Raw genomic sequence first — 23203 nt, 5'->3', positions numbered from 1 at the left:
AACTGTGGTAACTTGAACTTTAACCAGCAACCATACATTCTATAAGCAAACTTTCATAAGTGGTATCACAAATATTTTCTAAGTATGCTGCCCTTAAAGTACAATAATTAATTCCTTCATAAATCATGTTATCAGTTGTTTATGTAGAGATCTATATGCTACTCAAAGTGACAAGTTCCACTTCCTTATTGCTACATTTTATAGAAATACCAGTGATTTTAAAACTGTAATTTAGTACAAAAATATTTTAAAATACATTAAGTCCATGCCTAATTAATATAAAGAATTCAGGAACAAAAGTAATTTAATTAAAACCAATATATAATAAAACTAGGCAGAACTGTCTGGCAAAAGTGTTTGAAATAATCCCACCTCTGGGGTCCTTATTTTCATGCCTTTATCCATTTCCATAATTTCCAAAACTAAAAAAAGTTTATCAATATAGTTGTTGGTGCTCTATCCACTATTTCCCTGGCATGCCATGTACAACAGCTTTAGGTTTCCCATCACCTAGATGACAGAAACAATCACACCAAAGAACCAATTTGATAAGTACCAACTTTACTAGTCAAGCCCCTAAAAAATTTTAACTTTCAAGTCAGACTTTTTTTTTCACTGACACTTTTTTCTTCCCCAATTTGTATCTTCTTTTCCCAAGACCTCCTGCTTTACGGTCTGCAATACTTAGACAACCAATTTTCTTCAACACTTCAATCCTTTGCCCAAAAGCTACATCCAAGTGCCATGCCACATGTTCTCTGAAAGAAATGCTGCCCAGAAAATCACCACCAGACAAAGAAGCTACAACTCCTGTTTGTTCTGTAGTGTCCCTTATATTTTCAGCTTGCTTTGTCTTCAGGATCAGGCTCCAATAAATAATGTCCTGAGACCTCAGCAGTTGAATTTTTCCAAGAAATCAGTTAAAACCAGCTTAATTTTCACACACATGTCTCTTGTCAACTCACTATTATTTGCCAGATAATGAAGCTTCTTAGGTAAGGCCTCAATTAATAAAGTATCTGGGAGGCAGAGAATAAAGGAAACGAAATCAAGGACAGTAAAGAGTGCATAAGCATTCACATGTCTGTCTCTTGATTAAACTTCCACTACTCAAGATCCCAAGAAACCAGTATCTCAAGCAATGCAGTAAATTCAAACTTGTTGCAATGAACTGAACACTGCTGAAAGAGAGGGGGGAAGAAGAGTTCAAAACCAGTTACAATTGCATCCTTTTTCTACAGTCTGAAGCCACTTTGTCATCTTCAGCTTATCACTTCTAGTGCTTTTGTACAAACTAAACTATTACTTTTAACTTATTATCCAAATGAGAACCATTATCTACACAGATGATTTATTTTACCTGCAGAAACAAGAATTAGTAAAAATAAAGCCATATATAGCAGCAAATGTTATCCCACCCATCTTTAAATATAAAGGTTTCCAGATGATTGCTGGTCACACTAAGCAAGCTTTTGCCTCCATACACAAAACATTAACCATCCCCATGGTTGCTAGTCCTTTTATTCTTCACTTACACATTTCACTGAAACTAACCCAGTATCTCAAGTTAAAATTATTTTGCATAAATTGAAGCTTTTCAAAAGATTGTATTTATGGAGTGATTAAGCCCCTTCCACTGCCATATTTATGCATGTTATGCAATATTACTGTCCAGAGGTGGACTTCCCCCTTAGTCATGTCAAATGTACTTTAAATCAAAGTAATAATGAAACTATTCTTCAATGCATTCTTTTCACAACAGCCTTCATATGACATTATAATAGACTCTACACATCCCTTAATTAGAACAGTGACAGAATAAACACAACTGTCAGTTCTTCCATCCCAGAAAAAGACTTTTGGTGGAGATATATTTTGTCTTTTCTATCAAACTGGTATTCATTTGGGGGCAGGAATACATGCAACCAACCACTCTGGAAAAGTTTATATGACACCCATCACTAGTCATTAAAAAAGCCAATCCTCAAGCAACTCCTGGCTTCATCAAAATGAGATTCCACAAAGGAAGCAGGGTAGAGCACAAAAAAATCCCCAACAGATGACAGCAGTTACAGGACAACTCCTATCTGCTACTAACTGTGTCCCATCTCCTTTCAGCAAGTGAATTACATTTACTGTGATTCACGGCCTACAAGCTGCATAGAGATTCCTTAATCAGGAACTGTCGCAGCAGTTTCAGGTCTAACAAGGTTCTGGAAATAGACAACAACAAAGTTCGGCAAGGGAGAGGTAAATTAATTTTCCCTTTGTCTCAGTGAGTTCAAACATCCAGCCAAGAACGTTATCTGTTAAGAGCAGCAAGGGGACACCAAATTAAAGTCGTGGGAGTTTATGAGGGTGCCCACGGTGCTCCCAAAGAGGTGAAAAGTCACTAAGGAGTTAGGACAAGAGACCAGCGGAGGAAGCCAAGGGAGGAGGGATGGGTCCCAGGGCGAAACCACCACCTGAGGAGGCAAGACAGGTATACGGGACAGCGAGAGAAAAAGAAAAAAAGCAGCCCCGGAAATACCCTGCGCTACTCTCGCCGACTTGCACGTTGAGGGCGGCCGCCGCGGTCCTTTCTCCTCACGGCTTCGTCCCTCACGTCGCCTCCGCCTTTCCCCACAGCACAGCAAAGGCCCAAACCTGCCGCTACCCCCAGGGAGGCAAGGCCGCGGCACGACTTCCCGCACGAGCCCTGCGCCACACCAGGAGAACGGTGCGGAGACAAGAAGCCCAGCCGACACCTCCGCCTACCACCTCACTCGCCTGGCCCCGCCGCCACAGCTTTCCCTCGCTCTGCCCCCGCCTAGCCAATCACCAGGCAGCCAGGGTGGGCACGGGCATAACTGACAGGCCATATCAGCCAATCATAGAAAGGAAAAGGGCGGTGCCCGGCACGCGAGCTCTTTTAAAACAGGCGACCGTTGGAGGAAAGTAGGCTGCCGGTGCGCGTGGTGCTGGGGGTGACGGCGACCGCGAAAGCCGTTGGAACGCCGTTGGAACGCCGTTGGAACGTCGCGTGTTGGTGGCGGTGCTGCCCCCGCCCTCAGGGTGGTCACGCGACACCGCCTCCGAGCCCCTCCCGCCCCCCGCTCCGAAAGGAGGGCCTGGTGGTGGGCTCCCCTTTAGCGCTGCCGAACCTGGCTGGGGCGGCTTGGTGTCTCCGGGCTTGTAGCCGCTTTCAGAGGCACGTTTGGGCCTTTAGGGTGCGTTTAGTGTGCGCTTGTGCTTCAGGGTGTGCTTATGGTCACGCAGGCCCGTGTTGACCAGTAATGCCTGAGTGATGAAACAGGCCTGTCTTCAATCCGCGGCGGTTAAGTTAGTGTTTCAGTCTCTTGGAGATGAACCACGTTAGCTTAACAACAGCTACGGGCGCTTCTCCAGCCAGTGGGGCTGGAGGCCTCGCAGTTTCAGCGCTGCTCCTGGACTCTTTGCAAAACTTGTGTCGCAGCCGCATGCGCGGCTGCAGCGCTGCACCTTGGTGGGCACACATCGAATGCACCGGGGTCAATAAAGAGCGTGGGATCAGTTTGCCAGTTCCTCGATTTATTGTTACCAAAATGCTGTGGCCCTTTTGCCCCATCTAGCAAATGGAAGTCTCCCAAAGCCAAAATACTTTCACCAAAGACTTCTTCCCCTCCCTTTTCCTAAGATTTAAATGCTTAACTGTACCTATTAATAAGGCAGAGAATCACAGAAATTTTGACTTGGGGCATGCAAATTCAGCTTTATTATGAATATGTTCCAGAGCTTTTAGCAATCCAGTTTTAAATACGTACTGCCATAAAATTGTCACCACATCACATTACTTATTCAAGTTTGCTTATTTTTCAAAGAGAAAGCTTACTATCCTTTTATTAATAATCTCATGATACACTAACTATGTATTTTACAAATATGTCTCCATTTAAAAGTTCCAAATGGTGAAGATTAAATCTCACCACCTTCTCATTTGAGGTGTCCGCTTGTTTTGTGACCACATCTAAATCAGTCATCAAGCCTCTAATAGGAATGAACTTGGGGTATATTAAGTTAAATAAAGTTTGGGGTATTCTGACTGCCTCACCGTGTCCCTGTTACCTTGGAGACTGCTCTCTCCCTGGCAGAAAACTCCATGTGTCTCAGTTGTTATTGCTGGGGAGAAGTACTGAAGGAATGCGGACAGCCTCCTCTAAGTGAAAAGAAAATAGAGAAGAAAAAAACCAAACCACCACAACTCCTTAGCATTTTCTTTGTATTCATGTAAGTGACATCTTACCGGATGGGTTACCATGTGCATTACGCCATTTCTGGAGTACAAATGACTGTTTGCTGCTCCAGGATAGAGAACATTAACCCGTTCCAGCACTTCACAGCAGAAGGTCCCAAGGAAAGCATACAAATTTGCCATCAGCTTTTTTACTTCATGACATGAGTAAAAGCGAACATCAAAATAACCAAAAAAGTATTCAATGCTTACATTATTATCTCTTACTAAACATCAAAGTCAGACATAGGAACTAAAGACTCAATTGATTTTCTTGCTGACCCCTGCCTCTCTGAAAGAAATTAATGATCCTTTTCTTCCGTTGTTCCCCACGTGCTAATTGGGTATCAGAGTTCTCACTACCCCCTTGCCCACAGGTGCTAGCTCCTTTTTTTCTCTCTGACAGTCTAATTGTTCAGTATAATGAGGTTTTACTGAGAACAACTCTTTCTAACCTATATTTGTCTTGGATTTTGCTGTGACTCATGATAAAGTCTAAGCTGAATGTTTTTCTTTCTTTTCTAATAAGACAAGATTTGCAGGGGAATGCAATAGTTTTATTAAATCAGGCAGTATATCTGATAACTTCAGGTCCTCAAAAAAGAATTTGCACAGCTGAAAGCTTTTAATGGCTAAATCAAAACTATTGACCTCGGCACTCTCTGAAATACTGCTTTTCTTGTATTACAACAAGCAGAATCCTCACCAAGCAAACCCTTCAGTCATTCTCCCATTTTAAAAAGTCAGGTTTAGTTACTTTTAAACTTTAACACAATGTGTAATTCTATCACGTTGGAACAGTTGTAGGGGATAAGCCACGTCTCTCCTCCTCCAGGTAGGCACTGCCCCCAGTGAATTCCACCTTGTTTTAATTTCTTCCCCTTTCTCTCCCATAGTATTTGATTGTATTCTGCTTTCAAAAGACATATCTCGCTCCTTTATCAGTAGCCATCGTTTGGATAAGTGTGGTAGAAGGGGAAGGGCAATTAACATTTTAATTCCCATTTCTAGGAGTGACAACTGTTCACAGCAAGGGGACAGTTTCACACAGTTACAATTTCTCTCTCCCCATACATACATAAATACCATTCATCCAAATCAATGCTGTATTTTAATTCATTTCTTTTTAATGAGGATTTACTAAAGGATGGGAAAGAAGACCAGGCCCAGAACAATGTTTGTTATTTATCAGAGTATTTAGGTTTTTACGGCTTTATTGAATCAGTACCTTAGTACATAACTGTTTAACTTTTAAATCTGATAAATAGAAACTTATTTTACGATTATTTTACAAGATTTACAGTATAATTTGAAAAAAGCATTTGGCAAAAATTCTGGTTTGAAAATTACTTTGAATTGCAAATAATGTGCTATTTGCCCTAAAGCTTTATACAGCTCCTGTTAACGCTGAGTTAATTTCCTCACAAACGTCTTCTTGAAACTGTCACAGATCTGATGGATGAGGAATGAGAGCAGAGTCCTGCCAAGATTATGACATTTATTCCTTTGGCTGAATTTGAAAACGTGAAAGAGGTCGTCTTCTTACACGGTTTATTTTATAGCACTGCAGCAGACAGTTGCTTTTCTTTTCCTAAGTTATTTTGGGTAGCTGTAACACAGAAGCCCTTGATGTTTTTTAACTTCTGTTTCATTGGAATGCTAGCAAGCCCCAGCAAATATATTCCTGGAGTGGGCTATTACCGCAGTTGTAATATGCTTTAATAGAAGCATAAGCTTTTTTTTGTCAGTGTAAATTTTACTATGGCCTGGAGCAGGAAAAGAGGCTATGTAGTATTTCTGCACTCTGACAGGTTTGATATGTAGGTAGTGGAAATACTTTAAAAGGAAGCAGACATCCTTTGAAGTTTAGACAAAGGTCTCTGTAGAAAATCTAGACATAATATGATTGTAAATCTAATTATAGTAAGCTGTCTAGAAAGACTTCATTTCAGTCAATCAGTCCATTTCATTTTGGGTTTCAGTTTATCAAGTAGCTGCAATGCCTGTTCAGTAGGATCCTCCTAACAAGGCACACTAGCGCCTGAAGGGTCTTCTTTTTCTTGAGAGGTGCTGTTTGCTGGCGTTCAGCTTTCTGCCTTAAAAGCGTTGAAATCTCTTTTAATTCTAAAATTACAAAATCTGATATTGCTGGAATAAGCATTTGGGGGAACAGAATATTAAATGTAGAGAAAGTATCATACAGAATGGTTTGCTTTTTTTTTGTATACCGCTTTGAGACACACATGCCACATGATTTTAACATGCAGATATGCAATGAATATGAAAATATGGATCCTGAAGCATGTTCTGTCTTCACTTAGATTAGTATGAATATTGACAATTCTACTGAGGTAAGTTGAATTAAATCAACTTTAAGCCAATATTGCTGAGTGCAGATTGATGTAAAATGTGCATAACAAAGTGTCTAAAATCTCTCTGCTTGTTTTTTCCCTCATTACCCCTAGAACTATTGTTCTCTGCTCCTTCTGTATCTCACTCTAAAACCTTGGACCCTGTGCGACAAAGCTGTACCTTTAATCACGGAGCAAAACGGCTATTTTCTGGCAATACAGCTGACCTCCAGAGGGAAGGAGCAGATGGAAATTGCTGGAAAAAGTAACACTACAGAAGGTTTGATGAAAGGAGAGGTGAATGCCAGGGAATAGAAGGGAAAAAAAGGATGGGAAGGAGGGAAGGGCCAAGGGAGGTGGAGAATCCTGTCCAGCAGTACTGCGGTCTTTTGATGCCCCACCGTTTTCCTGACTGCTTTTTGGGCAGGTGTTTTAAATGAGTGCTGAAATGGCAGTATATCCTCCGCACGTCTGTACAGCAGCAGTTACAGAGGTTTGGTGGGTTTAGTGCTTCTGAAAGTGGCTACTGCCCCAACAACCTTGAAAACAGTTTTCTTTCCACAAGGATGTGAAGCACAAAGATCTACGGAGCGAGCTTCCCTTCGTTGTGCCACTGGTGTCTCAGTCCTCACCGGAGGGCTCAGAAAGATGGGAAACAGTCCCGTCTCAGTCACTGCTCAGTTTTTTATTTCTCTGCAAATACTGTCAGAAAATACTTGAACATGTTCAAGTCTTAGAACATGTTTCAGCGTTGGAACCAAACAGGCATCAGGCATCAAACTGTCTGGTCTCTGGTTGTACCTGATCTGACCCAGACAGTACCTGGAAATTTACCAGGGAGGCTGAAGATTTTTATATCACATTACCTTTTGAATATGTAATAATTTTGCAAATAAATTAGATTGAGAGCAACAATGGAGAACAAGATTTAATTTTTACTTTTCCTAGATTTAAATACTTAAAATACCTTAATTGTAGTTTGAAAAGTGGAAAGAGTTCACTCTTTCTTTAGGCTGTTCATACTTGGCTTTGAATTCCTGTTTATTCTGAGAATCCTAAAAGGCATCGATTTATCAAGTTCACATCCTTTTAATTTATAATCCAGCTGCTGTAAGCTGCTAACTAGCTTTTAAGTCAGGAAACTCTGGACTGTCAATGCCAATTATAGTTAAATAACTTACGATGCTTCTGTGTAATTTTCTTTATATTTTTCCTGAGGCTTTAAGGATATAGTGCTATGCTTGGAGACACAACTAAGAAGGTCTGAAGGAATGTAGCCTGTGATTTTGCATGTTTCTCTTATTTATAGATACACATTTGTATATTATACACTCATAGAATCACATGACTTATCTTTGGGCGTTTTTATAGTATTCATTAAGTACACCTAACAGAATGATTTTAAATGCTTTTCTGTGTCTAGCTATTGTCTTTCCTGCAAAGCCTAGTGACACAACCAAAATTGCAATGAAAAATTAAACCAAGAACCATTGTGGGCATCTATAAACAAAATCAGTGTTGCACAGTTTAACTGTTCCTTCCCGATTCCTGGTTAGAAGTTACAACAGTGAAAGAAAAATTCAAAATCGACATTTCTAAAACTACTGAGCAGTTACATCGACTTAGTATCTGCTTTACCCATTCTTTAAATGCAAGTTTCATAGTTAACTTCCCAATGTGTTGGAGACTGCATTTTCCTGAAGGTAAGAAAGCCACTAGGTGGGAGTATGTTATCTTAAAAGAAGGTTTGTACACCCCGGCTATTTTTATTCTGAAGGAGCTCTGCGCCTCCCTTTTCCCAGCATCCAGGAGATTCTGCAAAACCATCCGCACCATGTCAAGTTGGTGATCGATTTGGGATTTTTCGATGCTCGCGTCCTCACTGGGCGCTGGGCAGACGCTGCCTGCCTTCCTGCTCCTTCAGCCCAGGAGGACTCGAGCAAAGGCTGACTAGAAGTCCCACCATCCAAAAAGCTGATCTCCTATCCAAACAAGGACCACAAGTACTCTGCACAGGCTAGTTATGTAGAAAGCCCCAAGCACCCAGGCTAAGAAAGATTCAGAGGATCATCTTACTAACATACAAGCTAATAATTAAAAAAAAAAAAAGAACTTGTGAAAATATATCAAAAGCCAGGCATTTTCCAGGGGGAGAACTGACAGATGATATAGAAAGGGCCTTTTGAGGAAGACTAGACCATAGCAAAACCAAAAATAATTCTCTTTTTTTTATTTTTTCTTTCTGCAACGATATTCAATACAAAAGTGATAGAGAAGTTTTGAAAGTAAGCCCATTCTTTTCTACAGGAAATACATCCTCATATTAGTCTTAAATTGAGGGGTCAATAAAAGGTGTTTTAGAAGTGACTGAAAGTAACAAACTGACAAGGCTGGGTGTAGTCAAGTCTAAAGCAAGTCCAGGATGATATTGTTGGACTGAGGAGTGTAACGTGTAATAAATTTCTGAGGGCAGCCATGGTACTAGAAGGGTGGTGCCAAATGAGCCACTTTCAGAAGAATTACAGCAGAAATTTGTGGGAACTGCAAAAAATCTGATGTCCACACCAGGAATGTCTGAGAGTTGTAAGACTGTAAGTGGAAAAAAAGGACACAAAATGATTATTCCTTGTTCCCTGTAGTACAAGAAGGGGAGGGACAGCTAATATAATCATCAGGCAGCCAATTTAAAATAAAGTGCTTTTTCATATGTCATAATCAATCTTGCCATAGAACCTTTCAGAGGCCAGACAGATAAGCTAAAAAAAGGAGTAAGACAAGTTCACGCAGAGTAAGAGTATTAAACATGACAAAATGAAGGCAAGCTTTAAAGCTGGAAGTTGTGAATTGTTGCTTACAGAAATTTTTGAGAAGATATCAAGACTTTGTCTGTACCTTTCCCTAAGTGCTCACTGTTGCTCATTGGTGAAGAATGACACAGGGCTAAACTGACCTTCAGAGATTGCCAGGTTCATTCCTGTGTTCCCGTGATGCTGAAAAATTTGGCCCTCATCTACCAGCTCAAGGCTCTCAAAGGTGGTTAAGTTGTTAACAGCGTCTGGTTGTCTTGCTGCAGTGCTGGATTGAGAGTCCAGTTTTTCTAAAGATTAATGGCAGTAGTTGTGTTCACAGAAAAAGATCTCAGAAGCCATCTGAAGAATGCAATGCCTAGACCAGCAAAAAAAATAGGTGAAAACACTGGTGGCAGCCCAAAAGCAACCGTCTGTAGGCAGCTGTCTGAATAGAGTTGAAAAACTACACCACAGAAAAAAAAAAAAAAAAGCTGCACAGTTTGTGACCTGTAAGATTCTTCAACTCGTAATTCAGTGTAAAGTTCGTAGTCATCAGGGATTCATTTCTGACTGTCATTATTACATTTCCACAGGTACAAGATTTTGGGGAGGTCAGCGAATAGGTGGGAGTACTTCATCTTGCTCTCTATGAAGACAGTGACAAAGCTGCTGTTGATGTTAGCTGGAAGAAACCCAATGATGCTGCTGTAATAAAGAAGCCTGGAGTACTACGTACTCGATGGTAAATCTGGTGAATTACTGAGAACATGTCCTAATGCAGTTATTTTTAAATATGCAGTGGTAGTAATATTTTTTTTCAGTAACCTATCTTACTATTTTTTTAATTAAGATCAAATGGGTTTTGTATAAGCAGATGTCTTGCTCACTTCCCATGTTCCCTTCCTGCTCAGTTATACAGTGAGCTCACAATTTATGTCACAAATCCAGTGTCTTTCCCATAAGAACAGACTGTTGTTTCAAGCACAAATTGGAGTTTAATTGCAGCACTGAGTACTGTCTGTAAGAGAGCTTTTAACACAAACATTCCCCAAACTGAAAAATGCAAACTAGAAAGTTACTGAGGGAAAGTAATTTCTCTAACTGGTTTGGGTGGGTATTTTCAGTCTGCTTGTAAAAAAACCTCTTTGCAAGTCATAAAAACCTCATTATAATTCTGAAACACATTTCATGACTATGCATCAGGTCTACTGCCTGTGCAATTCTCAGTGCTTTAACAGTATTAGAGTTACTGGAATCGCTCAAAGACATCAGAAACAGAACCGCTCCATTCCTCCCTGGAATTAGAGTTCATTGGCCAAGCAGAATTACTGCTTTCTGCAGGCAAGTTTTTGAAAAGACATCATTCCCAGTCTACACCCTCTCTGTCAATATGTGATCAAATTGTCATTCCAAAATAGTTACTTGTACAACGGAGTAGTTCTTTCTTACGTGCAGTGTGACCAAACCTACTTGCTGTCAGAAATTGGGAGTAATAACTGAAGGAAAATAAAAAGCTGTCTTTACTCTGCGATTGTCAGTGCTAAATGGCTGATGTGCTGGATGAAGAGATGTGACTTTTGCCTCTGCTCATCAAGGCCGTGTCCTAGTTCATTACAGATTTGGATTTCCAGAGGAGCCGAGTTTTGTACGTGTCCCGAGCATCTTTCCTGATGAAAGACTGAGACAACGTGACTGTGGATGTCACAGGCTACAGCTTCACGTGTAACCTGAGGCATTGCAGCTTTGCACACTTGCCAGTCTGGAGTGGTTCCCAGCCCTGAGTGAGGCCTTCGGGCTCCTCTTCCAGAGCTTGGGAAGAGTTAGACACTTAGGGAAGGACTCCTCAGGAACTGGCAGAGCCGGAACCCCTGTTAAGTAACCCATGAATAAAATGAGGCTTGGGATGGAATTTAAACGGTCTGGGGCATATCTGCATGATTCAGAGCTCTTGCTTCAGGTGAGTTGGTGTGACTGCAGAACAGGACGGGATCATGAGGTGCTATGCATTCAGGCTCCAGCAGCGACAGAGCTGTAATAGCATGATGCTGAACCAAACAGCCTCCTTCCCCTAGGGCTAAATGCAGTGCTACATTTTTCACGGCTATGCTGTTGCTGGTTCTGGAGGCAATCAAGTCATCGTTGGCTCCAGGCTACTTACTTACAGTGCACTACCGTGCCGTGTATACAGACCCTAAATGGATGTGGTTGAAACCAGGTGCCTCCCTCCTCCTGAGCATTCACTTGGAGCTATATACAATCTTATCTGCAAACAGAAATAGCAAAAACTACTCTCTTTAATATCTAAGTCTGATCTTTCAACCCAGGGTGCAGGAGACCTCTTATTATCTTCACACGCACATTTCTTCACTTTTGATTAGAATTAATTACTAACCTTTTACCTACCGTGTGGCAGTAGTGGACCCACCCCTCCCCGGGTTTCCGTGCAGTTCTAAATGGAAATGTGCAGGTACTTTCTGCAAAATTTCCTGTGCAAGGAACACAGGTGCAAATCTGAGTCAGGTCTAAGACTATGCAGAAGGAGAAAATAAGGTGGCTGGGCAAGTTTAGCAGAGCATAACCCTTCATTTGCCTGTATTCTTAATTACATAAAATAGCATACCTCCTTAGCATCACAGAAAACACTGGTTTCACAGGCAGGGAAGCTGCCTTCTGGTGAGGAACCATGCACTTTATTTATTATGTCCAGTGCAGGGAACCCACAACCTTATGCAAATATTAACCAAGTCTTGCAGCTGGCCAGAAAACAGAGAGATGATTATTTTCGCAGTTATAGAAATGGGAAAGAATTAAGAGAGAGAAACTGTAGCCAATAGTTAGAGAGGTACAGCAGGTTTCTGCTTTAACTGAAACTGTTTGCTTTAACTAAAGCAACGCTGCAGTGAAGCAGCAAACCTTTGATCTAACCTGATAGTCTCTCCCTTGTTTTTACCTGCAAGTTTTTGGAATGGCTGCAGTGTGTGTTGTGTCAAAGTCAGAAATGTCCCAATCTTAGCATTTCTAGTTCCTGGCTGCATCTAGGGATCTGGTTCCCACTCAGAACCTCACTGGGGCCCACAGACCGTGAGAAGTGACACCCATCTTGGAGGGGGCAAATACACGGAGCCCAAACAGAGCCTGTTCCAACACAGAGTGGCCAGAGAGCCATTTTCTCCTTCTAACTCAAAGCCACAGGTGTTGCCCAACTTGATAAAAAAATCAATAATGACTGTCCTAGCCATGAGATACAGTTAGAAAAGGTGAAGGGTCGCCACCTCATAGCCTTATCCAAAGTCTGGTGAGTCTCCTGCAGGATGGACTGGGAAGGTCCCAGGAGGAAGGTCTCCCAAATCCCCAGAAATGCATTTTTGCACTCTTTATAAAATGGTATTGCTGTTTCCATTTGAAGTGCTGCTCAATCAGGAAGGGACTCAAGATTTTGGGTAACCAATGGGGGGGTGTCTACCTTAAAATTCTGGCCAGGTTAATCAGCTAAACAAGGTGACAGGTTTGCACATTTGCATGGATGCTGTTTGCATGGTGCCAGTTGCAGCGCTGGGGTAACTGGTGCTCTCTGCCCACAGCCACTAGAGGTGAAGCTGTGCTGTAGCCATGAGGGAGTTTAGCTACAGGGACAGGAGCCGCAGTGTGCCACCACATAGCCAGAAGATGGACCCCAGCCCATTTTATTTACTAGGTTAGATTACAGCCTGTGGCATTAATGGCATACCTCTCAATTTCAGGGAAGGCAAGTTAATCCATTTAATATTAGCCCTAACATGCAACCCCGTCTCACGTTAAACTCCATCTGGGGACAGGAGAGCAGACACATCCCTGTGCCCAGCGTGCCCAACTGAGCAGCATCTGAGTTTTCACAGGCACGCACCTCTGCGTTCACTGGCTGGTCCTCCAGCACACTGAATATGCCCTGCCCTTGCAAGTAAAATAAACCTATGTTACCTGCCTCCCGCACTTTCACCGCCTTGTTCAGACCAAGCACCTAGTTGTATGTGTCGTGATGTAGTTGTAGGGGATTATGCAGCTGACTTGCTCCAAATCACTCTATCACAGAGCAGCCACCGACTGTTTTCCAATTCACAGATACACTGTAGAGAAGAGGCAACTACTAAAACAAGGTCACAGGGCTACATAAAATTCCCTAATAAACAGGGAAAACATTGAAAAGCTACAGAACATGTTACAGGAAGTTTTCTACCCTGCAAGACACAGAAACAGTAAACATAAATCACCGGTTTTGTCACAGGTGGAAGTGCAGTAATGCAATCAGCGTAATTCTGATTTAAGTCTCCTGAAGATCACTCCACTTCTGCCCCTTCTCTGACAGTCTCCAAGCGCTCGGGACCATATCTTAAACGTTCTCCTGACTTAAGAAGTGAAGCTAAGATACAAAATACAGCACAGAACAGATTTTTAAGAAATTATGCCCAAAATAGCCCTCAAATACTTCTAGTGATCTATTCCTACAGCAGAGGAGATTGTTTATTTTACCAGCAGTGTTCTGAAAGATGTCTGTAAGGCTTACAGGAGAGTGCAATGCACTGCAGCAAAGAGCCTGAAAACTACTAAGCTTTTGTATCTTCGTTCCCCATCAGTAAGCCCATTCATGACAGTTGAGTGCTCAGAGTCGTCAGGTCCTAAGCTATTACAAAGCATAAGGAGTAAATGGCTCCTACAGTCACCTCAACAGTTTTGGGGTTTTTTTCATTTCAGTGGATAAAGGGCATGCTAACTAATAACTGTCTAACACAGTTCTGTATCATTCAGTGGCATGTGACACTTTATTTAATGTGAGAACATGCAATAAATAATACAACACCGTATCATTTCTAGAGATCACAGTCCTAATGTTACTTGTTGCTGCAGCTTGCTTTCTAAAACCTGTCTGGACGATGTCAAGTCACACACAAGTTTAATTCCCTCTTCCCCACCCCCTCAGCCTTTAACAAGTATTGCTATGATTTTGTTTTCATTAAAACCCTCAATGGTATTTATATGTAGCATTCTCCTTGAGCACAGGAGGACCCAAAGGTGAAATCAAGCAGCAGATGACTGTTCACCACAAAATGAGTAATCATTTATGTTCCAAGCTAAAATAAATACAAACAGAAAGCTCACTGTTCTAATGTCTTCATTTAGCAACTTCTTTTTTTTTTTCTTCTTTTAAACACAGGTTTTGTAGAAACATTTCGAGCCTTGTGAATGGTCATTTTATTTTTATTTTGTTTGGAAAGCCTGAAGTGCAACATCTATCCTTTTCACTTGATGGCTTCACTACTTGCCTTTCCCAGTGGCACAGGGGTGATGGTTATACTCCTCCATTACATAGTCTCGTTTAACCACACAATTTTTCAAAACAGCCCCACCACTAAAATGAGCTTCAGCTCTAGATTTACACTCCCCATCATCATCACTTACAGTTACCGATGAACAATTTCACTTCTAAGCGTACACATTTCCAAACAGCTGAACTGCTCCAGTTTTCTGTGTTTTTCTTATTATAACTAGCTCCTTCATTTCAGTGGCATCACAGCTGAGCTCAAGTCTGAAATGCAATGCTCCACCTAAGGCAAGTGCTTATTTTTACTCAAGTAATTACAGAAAAAAAGTTGACACTGACATTTACCAAAATATTTCAGAGCACAACCACCACCCACTGAGCTGAACATGAGAATTCATGCCTGCTAGTCTTGGTTTTCCCCTCGGAGTACGACTGATCTGACTCATGCCTGACTTGAACAAAATTTCCAGGTCTCTGCTAGAATTATAGTTGGTAGGAAAAACTCCTAAACGTGCAGCTGAACTTCTGTTCCTGTGCCCACATTATTACTTGTCTTTGATGAAAGCATACAGCAAGACATTCTAGACCATTCCATAGCATTTCATGAGCTTCAAAAGACTACATGTTGAAGGAAAATTCTCTACTAATGGAGCTGGAAGTCTGCAAGGAACTGCTTTCATTTCTTTCATAGACACCTATGAAGATCCCAGCTTAGTCCCCCAGTCTAAGCCCGATGCTTCTTGCTTGACAGCATCAAAGCAGGAGCATTGGTCCTTTGATATTGGAGCTAGAGCAGGAACATTTCTCTGCCTTCCAACAATCCCACTTATGATTCGGTTACTGGTCATGACCCTATTGTTTATTGTATAAGTGAATCGTAAGAATTACTGGAATTCTTATAAATCCCAAGTAAATAAAGGGAAAAGAAAAGCCCACCTGTAATCAGACACCATGTAACTGCATGCTAATGGACTGTTCAGTGCCCTACTGGGATATGTTAGAGAAATGCTATAGCATTATACTCAATTTCAAGAGGCCGGTAGACGTTTTTAAATGAATAAGTTCTATTTATATAATTACAGTAATAACTACAGTTCATACCTTATGCACAGCAAGTAAAAAAAAAAACCACACTGGAATTTATGTAAATACTACTAATGCGTACACTATGAAAAAGCAATTCATGTTAATTAAAAAACACCTTAATTTTAAACGTTTACCAGAAACAGTTACACTGAGCATTGCAATCTTTGAAAGCAGAACAGAGTTGTTTACAAGGATCCAATAGTAATTGATATCCAGCTGCTCGGAGCTGGGCTGCAAACTGAAGGTGTACTGAAAGCTGGGCTGAAATCCCCTCTCGGTTGACGGCGGCAGCAGCAGCCATGCTGCCGTTTCCTACGAGCCTGGAATTTCACCCCAGTCTTTACATTCTTCGTCGGTTATAGTGGAGCAGCCAGAAGAAGAAACATGATTACAGAGCAGCCAAGTAGAGTCATAGTTCAAGAATCCAATCTTCAAGCAGCTGTAAGGTCCAGGGGAAGGAGGAGGGGGTTTACAGCACAGTTAAAATGACTTTCTCTAAAAGTGGGGAAAATGGCCACTTCAGTAGCAGAGCTGATGACAGGATACTGAACACCACTCATAGAAAGAAGTAAATCTGAGGTTCAGTCCTTCGTGAAGACACCATCGTAGTCGCCTTTGACTAGAAAGGCAGGCAAGCACAGCGCGTGAACGTGTAAGTTCACGTATCACATGCAAGGCATTCCAAGAGCTGAACAGTTTCTCTGTATACATCGAGACATTGCTAAGAAAAAAAAAAAAAATAGCAAAGGTTTTTAGCACTCAAACAATTGGCTAGATGAACTTGATTTCAAATCCAACTTTACACATTCTTGTTAAGCAGAAAGGCCTCAACATTGAAGAGGAAACATTTTTAGCACCAACTGCTGGCTTGCAAGTGAATACTTATTCGCGAGGGACGAGCGCAGAAAGACGTGTTGTCTTTCACCGAGAGGCACCTTGTTTTAAGGCAAAAATGATAATACAGCCACCAGAGAAACTGCTCCAATGATCCCTGATGCATTATGGCACCCACGCAGGTCCCATTGCTGAGGGAAGGTAGGAACTAAATTGGGGTCTGTCCTCCTCCTCCCCACCATGTGCCCTGAACACTGGTAATTTCTGACGTTTGTATGTCACTAGTTGTCATACAGCAAGCTACTTTCTTCCTGTATCCCTTAAGCCCCTCTGTAGCCATCTACATTAGCCATACTAACCACTATCAGTAGCAAGGAAAATGCTGAGGAATTGCGATCTTTCCTTACCACTAACCCAATTAAAAACTTGTTCAATACTGGTAGCAAGTGTTTACACAATTAATACAAATGAGAGATTTGTGAACATTTCTCAAAAGGGAAATAAATGCAGCCAATCCAGCCAGATGTGCTCCTGCAGCGCCCAGCCTAGGTGCTGGGTTCTTGGCTATCAAAGAGTCAGTTTACTTATTTGTATCTCCACTAAAGAGTATTTTAGGGATGGAGATAGTAACTTCTGAATATGCACTGTATCTATCAAAGGAAGAGGTAAGTAGTTTGTTCTCAGTATCAGTCGCTTTGTGGAACTCCATCCTCTATTTTTTTTTTAATACTTACGGCACCTGGGTATGCAGCTAAGAAATTGAATAACATGAAGGATATTGCCAGAATCACTTACGGCTAAAGGCAAGGAGCAGAACTGCATCGCAACCCTACTTTTTCATGATTTAAAGGTGTATTAAAATGTACCAACTGAGATTTTCAGAAAATCTATTACTTGGCTTACACAGTAAGCTATGCCTTGTGCACTGTGTTCTAGACAAAGTTATATTTAAAAATGGCACACAAGGTTAAGAAACTTTACGCGACACCGATGAGTAATCTCTGCTTTCATAAATACAGTAGTGTACATCCTATGTACAGATGCTGGCCGCGCGCCTGCGATAGGCTGTTAGCCAGCCATCCACAGAAAGAAGGGAATAAAGATAGTGGGGAGCGTGGTGGAGGGTGCCAAACCGAGGCAGACTATTGATGCTAATCCCACAAGCACCGAAGCAAGAACGCTCCTCTGGTCCCGAATAATCATCTTCACAGTCTCACAGAACTAGAAAAAGAGAAAAAAAAAAAAAAGGAAGAGATGAGGGTTAGAGAGGAGAGCCGGAGATGCCCGCTCTCTCCATACGGGCCAGGGGTTGCCACCCCAGCTCTCGGGCGGGCTCTCTGGAGCACAGGGCAGGGTGAGGAGCGAGTCTGGCACTGGCTCACGACCCGAGCTTTACCCCCAGCGCTGCCCAGCCTGCGGCTGCGGCAGGAACGAGTAACGTCAGAGCATTTTAAGAGCACGTTAATTGTCCTACCAATTCAGCTTCGCTTTTCTGCCACTTGAGCCCGCAGCGGCCAGGCTGCCCGCCTTTCCGAGCGGCCCCGCACCCGCGGCAGTGCCCGCTGCGGCGACACCGGCCGTCAGCTCCGGCCGGGGGCACCGGGCGGCACCTCCCGGGGACCGGTGGCGGCGGCTGACCTAGTTTCGGGGAGCGGAGTGCCCGCGGGGCCGCCGCCAGGAAGGGCAGCACCCCCCCGGCGCCGGCCGCCGCCTCTCCCGGCAGCTGCCCGCCGTCCCGGTGTACCGGCTCCCCAAGGGGCTCCCCAGCGCCGACGGCTGGGCCGTACCTTGTCGGTCTGGAAGCTGACCGGGGCTCCGTATCGGCAGTAAGTGACGAAGTGCTCGCAGTTGTTCCAGAGCAGGCTGTAGGCCGTGGCTCCCACCAGCTTCTCCGCCCGGCGGGCCGCCTCCTCGCTACCCAGCACCTGGTCCTCGAAGAGCCGGTCCATGTGGTTGACCAGGATGCTGCCGCCGTAGGCGAAGTCCTCCACCGTGTCCACGCGGATGCTGGCCGTTTTGGTGATGACGCCCAGGATGAGCCGCTTGTTGGTCACCACCTGCTGGATCTGCCGGCGGTCGCCGGTGATGGCGGGCAGGATGTCGGGCATCAGGTGGGCGACGCGGTTCTCGCCCAGGTAGATGCCGAAGTGGATGAAGAGGGTGCGGGGCACCTCCAGCAGGTCGCCCCGCTTGAAGCAGCTGGTGTCGTAGTAGCCGGGGGCCGCTGCCGGTTCCCCGCCGGAGCCCGCGGGCAGGGGCCGGACGTGGACGAGGAGCAGCAGCTTCTCCAGCAGCAGCGAGGCCGCCTGCGGCACCGGGTTCTTCATGGTCGGCGGGGGGGGGAAGCCCTCGCTGCCGCCGAGCACCCCCCGCCGCCCGGACCCGCTTTTCTAGGCTACCGGGTGGGGCGGGGCGGGTACCCGGGCCAGCCCACCGGCTGAGCGGCGTGCGGGGAGCGCCCGCCCCGAGGAGCGGCCGGGATTTATTGGGGAGCGCGGCGGGCGCACCGAGCAGACCCTGCACCCCCCGGCCCGGGCCCGGCGGCGGCTCGGTTGACGGGCAGGCGCGATGCCCGGGCCCGACGCCGGGCGCCAGCCGCAGCTCTCCCCCGCCTGCCCCCTGCGCTGCCCAGGTAGAAGGGCAAAGAAAAAGTGCGCTGAAAGCCCTTCATCTGCCCCAGGAGTACAGCGGAGGGCTCCCGGGGCCGCAGCCGCTTCGTTCACCTTCCCCCGCCGGGGGCGGGAGGCTGCCGCGATGCTCGCTCGGCGGCGGGAGAGGGGAGCGGAGCGGTGGCTCCTGGGCGCCTCTTTCTTCCTCGGAAGAAAACACGTCCCCGAGGAAAAGGGGGAAAGTCACATTTATAAACAAACTCTCCCGAAAGGTCCGCCAGCTGAGAAAGAGTGGGAAAAGGCGGAGAGGCATTCCCGTGCGTTTTGTTTCATGCTAATCCATTATGTAAATGGCTAAATCCTGGCAACAGAGCCCACAAAAGAGCAGCCCTGGCAGGGCAACAAAGCCGCCCCATCTGAGGCTAATAAGTTTCAGTAACCGAGCAAATTCCCGCCCCCCCCGGGGGACTGCGGGATGATGGATGGGACAGACATTCATCTTACCTGGAAGATGACAGGCCCCGGAGAGTGGCAGGGGAGGGGGCTGCCCGCCCGCCCCCCCTCACGGCTGCGGCCTTTCACAGCGTCCCCGCCACCACCGCCGTCTCGCCCCGACCCGCTGCCATCGACTTTTGTTCGTGCCGCAGAGCCTCCTGGTGCTCCGGCTGCAGGGGGAAGATTGTGTCTCTGAGAAACGCGGAGTGGGTGGGGGGTGAGGGAAAGCAACGCTGGAGGAGTAGTGGGGTTGGAGCATCTTCCCCCAAACCCGGGCTCTAAAGCCACCAAGGTGCCTGATCATTCCTTCCGCAGGTTGTGGATGCTCAGGCAAACACAACTTACACGATGCCAAGTACAAAAAAGGGAAATAAGAGGAGCACTAAGGTGTAACAGGTCAGCATCTCCACAGGCAAGCCACGTCGAAACAGCAAGTTATCTTTCCCTCCTCAGTCACTTTAAAGCTGAGAGCCTGTGGATTAAGGATAAGATCCCTAGAATACTCTCAAGCTTTGACCCCTTTGGCCAGACCAGCAAAAAAGAGAAAAGGTTCACCATCCCTTTTCTTTCCATCAGGGAAGAGCCCTGGTACAAATGGAAAGGCAAAGGGAAGGTGAAGGACCCAGGAAGTAAGAGCCTCCTACCACCATGGGTACTGAACCAAGGTTCAGGCAGGATCTTGTGCACAGGAAAGGTGAGGTTTATCAGTGAGCCAAAGCAAGTTTTCCACTCAGTGAAGAAAAATATTTCAGGGGAACAGGTTACCTCCCTGCTTGCCAAGAAATGATGGCTGGTGTCACCCTCCTGTTTCCTCCTGCTCAGAGCAGAAAGCAGCTTCTGGGGAACTGAAGATTATCCTTACCCTCCTTCATCTGCAAAGAGAGAGGCCCACCATAACCTCTTTTTTGGTTGCTGATTACCAAGGCCAGAGCCCCAGCACTTCTTACTAGAGTGATCAGGCATTTGGGATTTTCTCTTGCATAAAAATTTGGCGGAGACTGCACAGAGGCTTAGCCCTCTGAAGCCCCCTACTTCAAATTGTGTCACTTACAAAAGAGAAAATACCTCATAGATGTGGCTTATGATGCTGGTAGGAACCCTGTGGATTAGCCACCAGCCACACATAATTTTATAATTAAACCAGCATCTTTTAAAATCCAGATGTTTAAATATATTTGAAAGGTTTGAAGCTTTTGCCACTAGTAAATACAAACAGGAGAAGGGGGAGCTTTTCTCACTGTTACCTAGTGCATTGCTTTTAAGGGACAGGAGAAAAAAAAAAAAGATTGAAACCCCTCATCACAATAAAGAGTCTCGCCCATTTGGTGATGGTCACAGCAGCTGGAGCACTGTGCCACGGCCAGGTTATTGGACTCCACAGAACATCCTAGCACAGAAAGGTTCCCATCACCCTCCAGTGAGGATAAGCACTGGTCCTGCCCCGTGCTGCCATCTCCAGACTACCCCTCCCCTTCCCCCAAAGCTGTTGAGGCAGTCTCTGGGTGGGCTTTGTTGAAATAGGTGTCAGAGACACTTCAGTCCCACAGTTCACATTTCTCTCCCCTGCCCAAAGGCAGGCAGAGGAATTCAGTTGAACTCCCTGGCAGAAACAGACATTTCCCAATGGATCTTTTACTTGGAGGCATCCTTTGTTTGCTTTTCTAGTGCCAGTTAGCTTTAATCCCAAAATCACCAGGGTCCATTTCAAGTAAATCCGGAAAGGAAAACAGGATGAAACCAAAGACGAGGAATGGCGATGAGGAGACTCAAAGTCTTACTGCATGGGAGGTTTTCAAGGAAATAAGGCAAGAGGTGTGACACTTCTGCAGCGTAATTTCCTCATACCTGAGGCACTAAGGAGCCTCATCTCTGCCCCCCACCCCCCCAAACCCCTTGCTCACTCTCAGGCCCGGAAACCCCAACTGAACAAGCACAGAAGGCATCACACAGCAGACAGGTCCATGAAACGCCTCTGCTCCTTTGGCCAGCGCACATACCCAGCTGCAGCAAGTGAAATCTACCCCAGGTAACGCTGCGCCACCACCTTGCAACTGTTCAGTGCTTTGCACACAGCAACGCTCACACCACCACGTATCAGAGTCATTTCTGAGTAAGACCGTTCAGATTCCTGAAAGGCAACCTGCAACCCAACATTTTCTGCTTTCAGACCTGAAGGGCTGCACTCCTATTACTTTCAAACTGTCATGGTGCAAAGCAGAATTTAAAAAAGGTATACTTACAATTATTTTTCCCCTGCTCTGAGGGAGAATCTCCTCCCTCCCCCCATATTTTAGTGGAAAAACGGCTTCATTGGAGATGGCTAAACTGAAAATATACTTTGTGCCTCGAGCACTCCGGCACATCCTTTATCTTGGGTCACTTTTGTATAACTTTTGTACCTTTAATGCACAAATCGCAGCAGGAAAATCACTTTGAAACATTAAACCAGCAAACATTGACAAACTACTTGTTTGGACTGTTAGCTGCTACAGAATAATTCAGTTATAAACCCCATGATTTATTTTCAAGAGTTAGGTGAGATGCAGTAAGAAAGCTGCAAGAGGTAAGAGAATGCAGCTTTTGTTTTGTAGTGCAGATGAGCCACAGCACAAAAGCTTGCCAGGTAAGAGGTGCGAGCCATTTTCCATTACACTGAAACACATATATTAGATGGAACTTTATTTTATAAGCTAGGCATTACTATTTCCATCCTGCCCTCACAGCTAACACTGGAGGGAAAAAGCTGGAAAGGCAGGCAATGGGAAGGATAAGCTCTTGCCTGTCTGAGGAACAGCCCTGCTTTAACAAGCAAGCAAAATGCATTTTTTAACTGACTGAAGTTAAGCCAATACTGACCGCATACTTGCTCACCTTTGAGTACAATTTACGTTTTACCAAACCTTTCTCAATTACTCAATCTCTACTGTAGGTGAAGAAACAAATGCAGCTTTAACAAGCTTTCGGGTCAGCTGGGATTGCTGGAACAAGTACAGGTTCATGAATTCAAAACATGTTAAGGAGGTCAAGGAGAATAAAATCTTTGCATAGGGATTTTTGGAGGCTGTAATTTGCAAGGAAAGTATCTGGAAAGCAATGCCACTTGGTTTAAGCTGGTGCACTGAAAGAAATAACAGACAGAAAACATGTTTGTGAAGGATGGTTTCACAACATCCAAAAAAGGCGATTCCTGAGGAAAAAAAAAACCCCGCCTTTGTAGTCCCAATCTAATCCATTTGAACACTGTACCGTTCTTTTCAGCAAATTACAGCTTCCATTGTAGAGCTGTAAATGACCAGCTCTTTAGCAAACAGTATCACTTTTTCAGTTTTTGTATTTAACAAAGACTAGGGACAGAATAGACAAAATCTAACGGAAGAAGGGAACCAGCAAGACAATGCACAAAATTGCAGGCAAGTGAAATAACCCCAGAACAAAGAACCTTTGAACTGAGTATCACTCTCTTCCAGTAGAAGAAACAGCATAAATGACTAAAA

The 23203-nt window shown here is 44.4% G+C and overlaps 1 protein-coding gene across 2 annotated transcripts; it reads right to left on the bottom strand.

Moving 5' to 3' along the window:
* Positions 1-11544: 11544 nt before the first annotated feature.
* On the bottom strand, positions 11545-19015 carry LRAT (lecithin retinol acyltransferase). 2 transcript variants are annotated; one of them, XR_012835304.1, is made up of 3 exons: positions 18393-19015; positions 15906-17826; positions 11545-11652 (listed from the first exon to the last, which is right to left on the bottom strand). XR_012835304.1 is itself a non-coding variant. In XM_075751750.1 (2 exons), exons 1-2 carry the CDS (start codon positions 18930-18932, stop codon positions 17674-17676), a joined length of 693 nt encoding a protein of 230 aa, XP_075607865.1. In that variant the 5' UTR covers positions 18933-19015; the 3' UTR covers positions 15729-17673. The 2 variants fall into 2 exon arrangements, 1 of the variants encoding a protein (XP_075607865.1); XM_075751750.1 differs by lacking the exon at positions 11545-11652 and having other exon boundaries at positions 15729-17826.
* Positions 19016-23203: the final 4188 nt, after the last annotated feature.

This window comes from Balearica regulorum, chromosome 4 (assembly GCF_011004875.1).
Source record: "Balearica regulorum gibbericeps isolate bBalReg1 chromosome 4, bBalReg1.pri, whole genome shotgun sequence".
Lineage (NCBI taxonomy): Eukaryota > Metazoa > Chordata > Aves > Gruiformes > Gruidae > Balearica > Balearica regulorum.
Note: the sequence above shows the minus strand (reverse complement) of the source record. Positions and strands in the feature narration are given on the sequence as shown.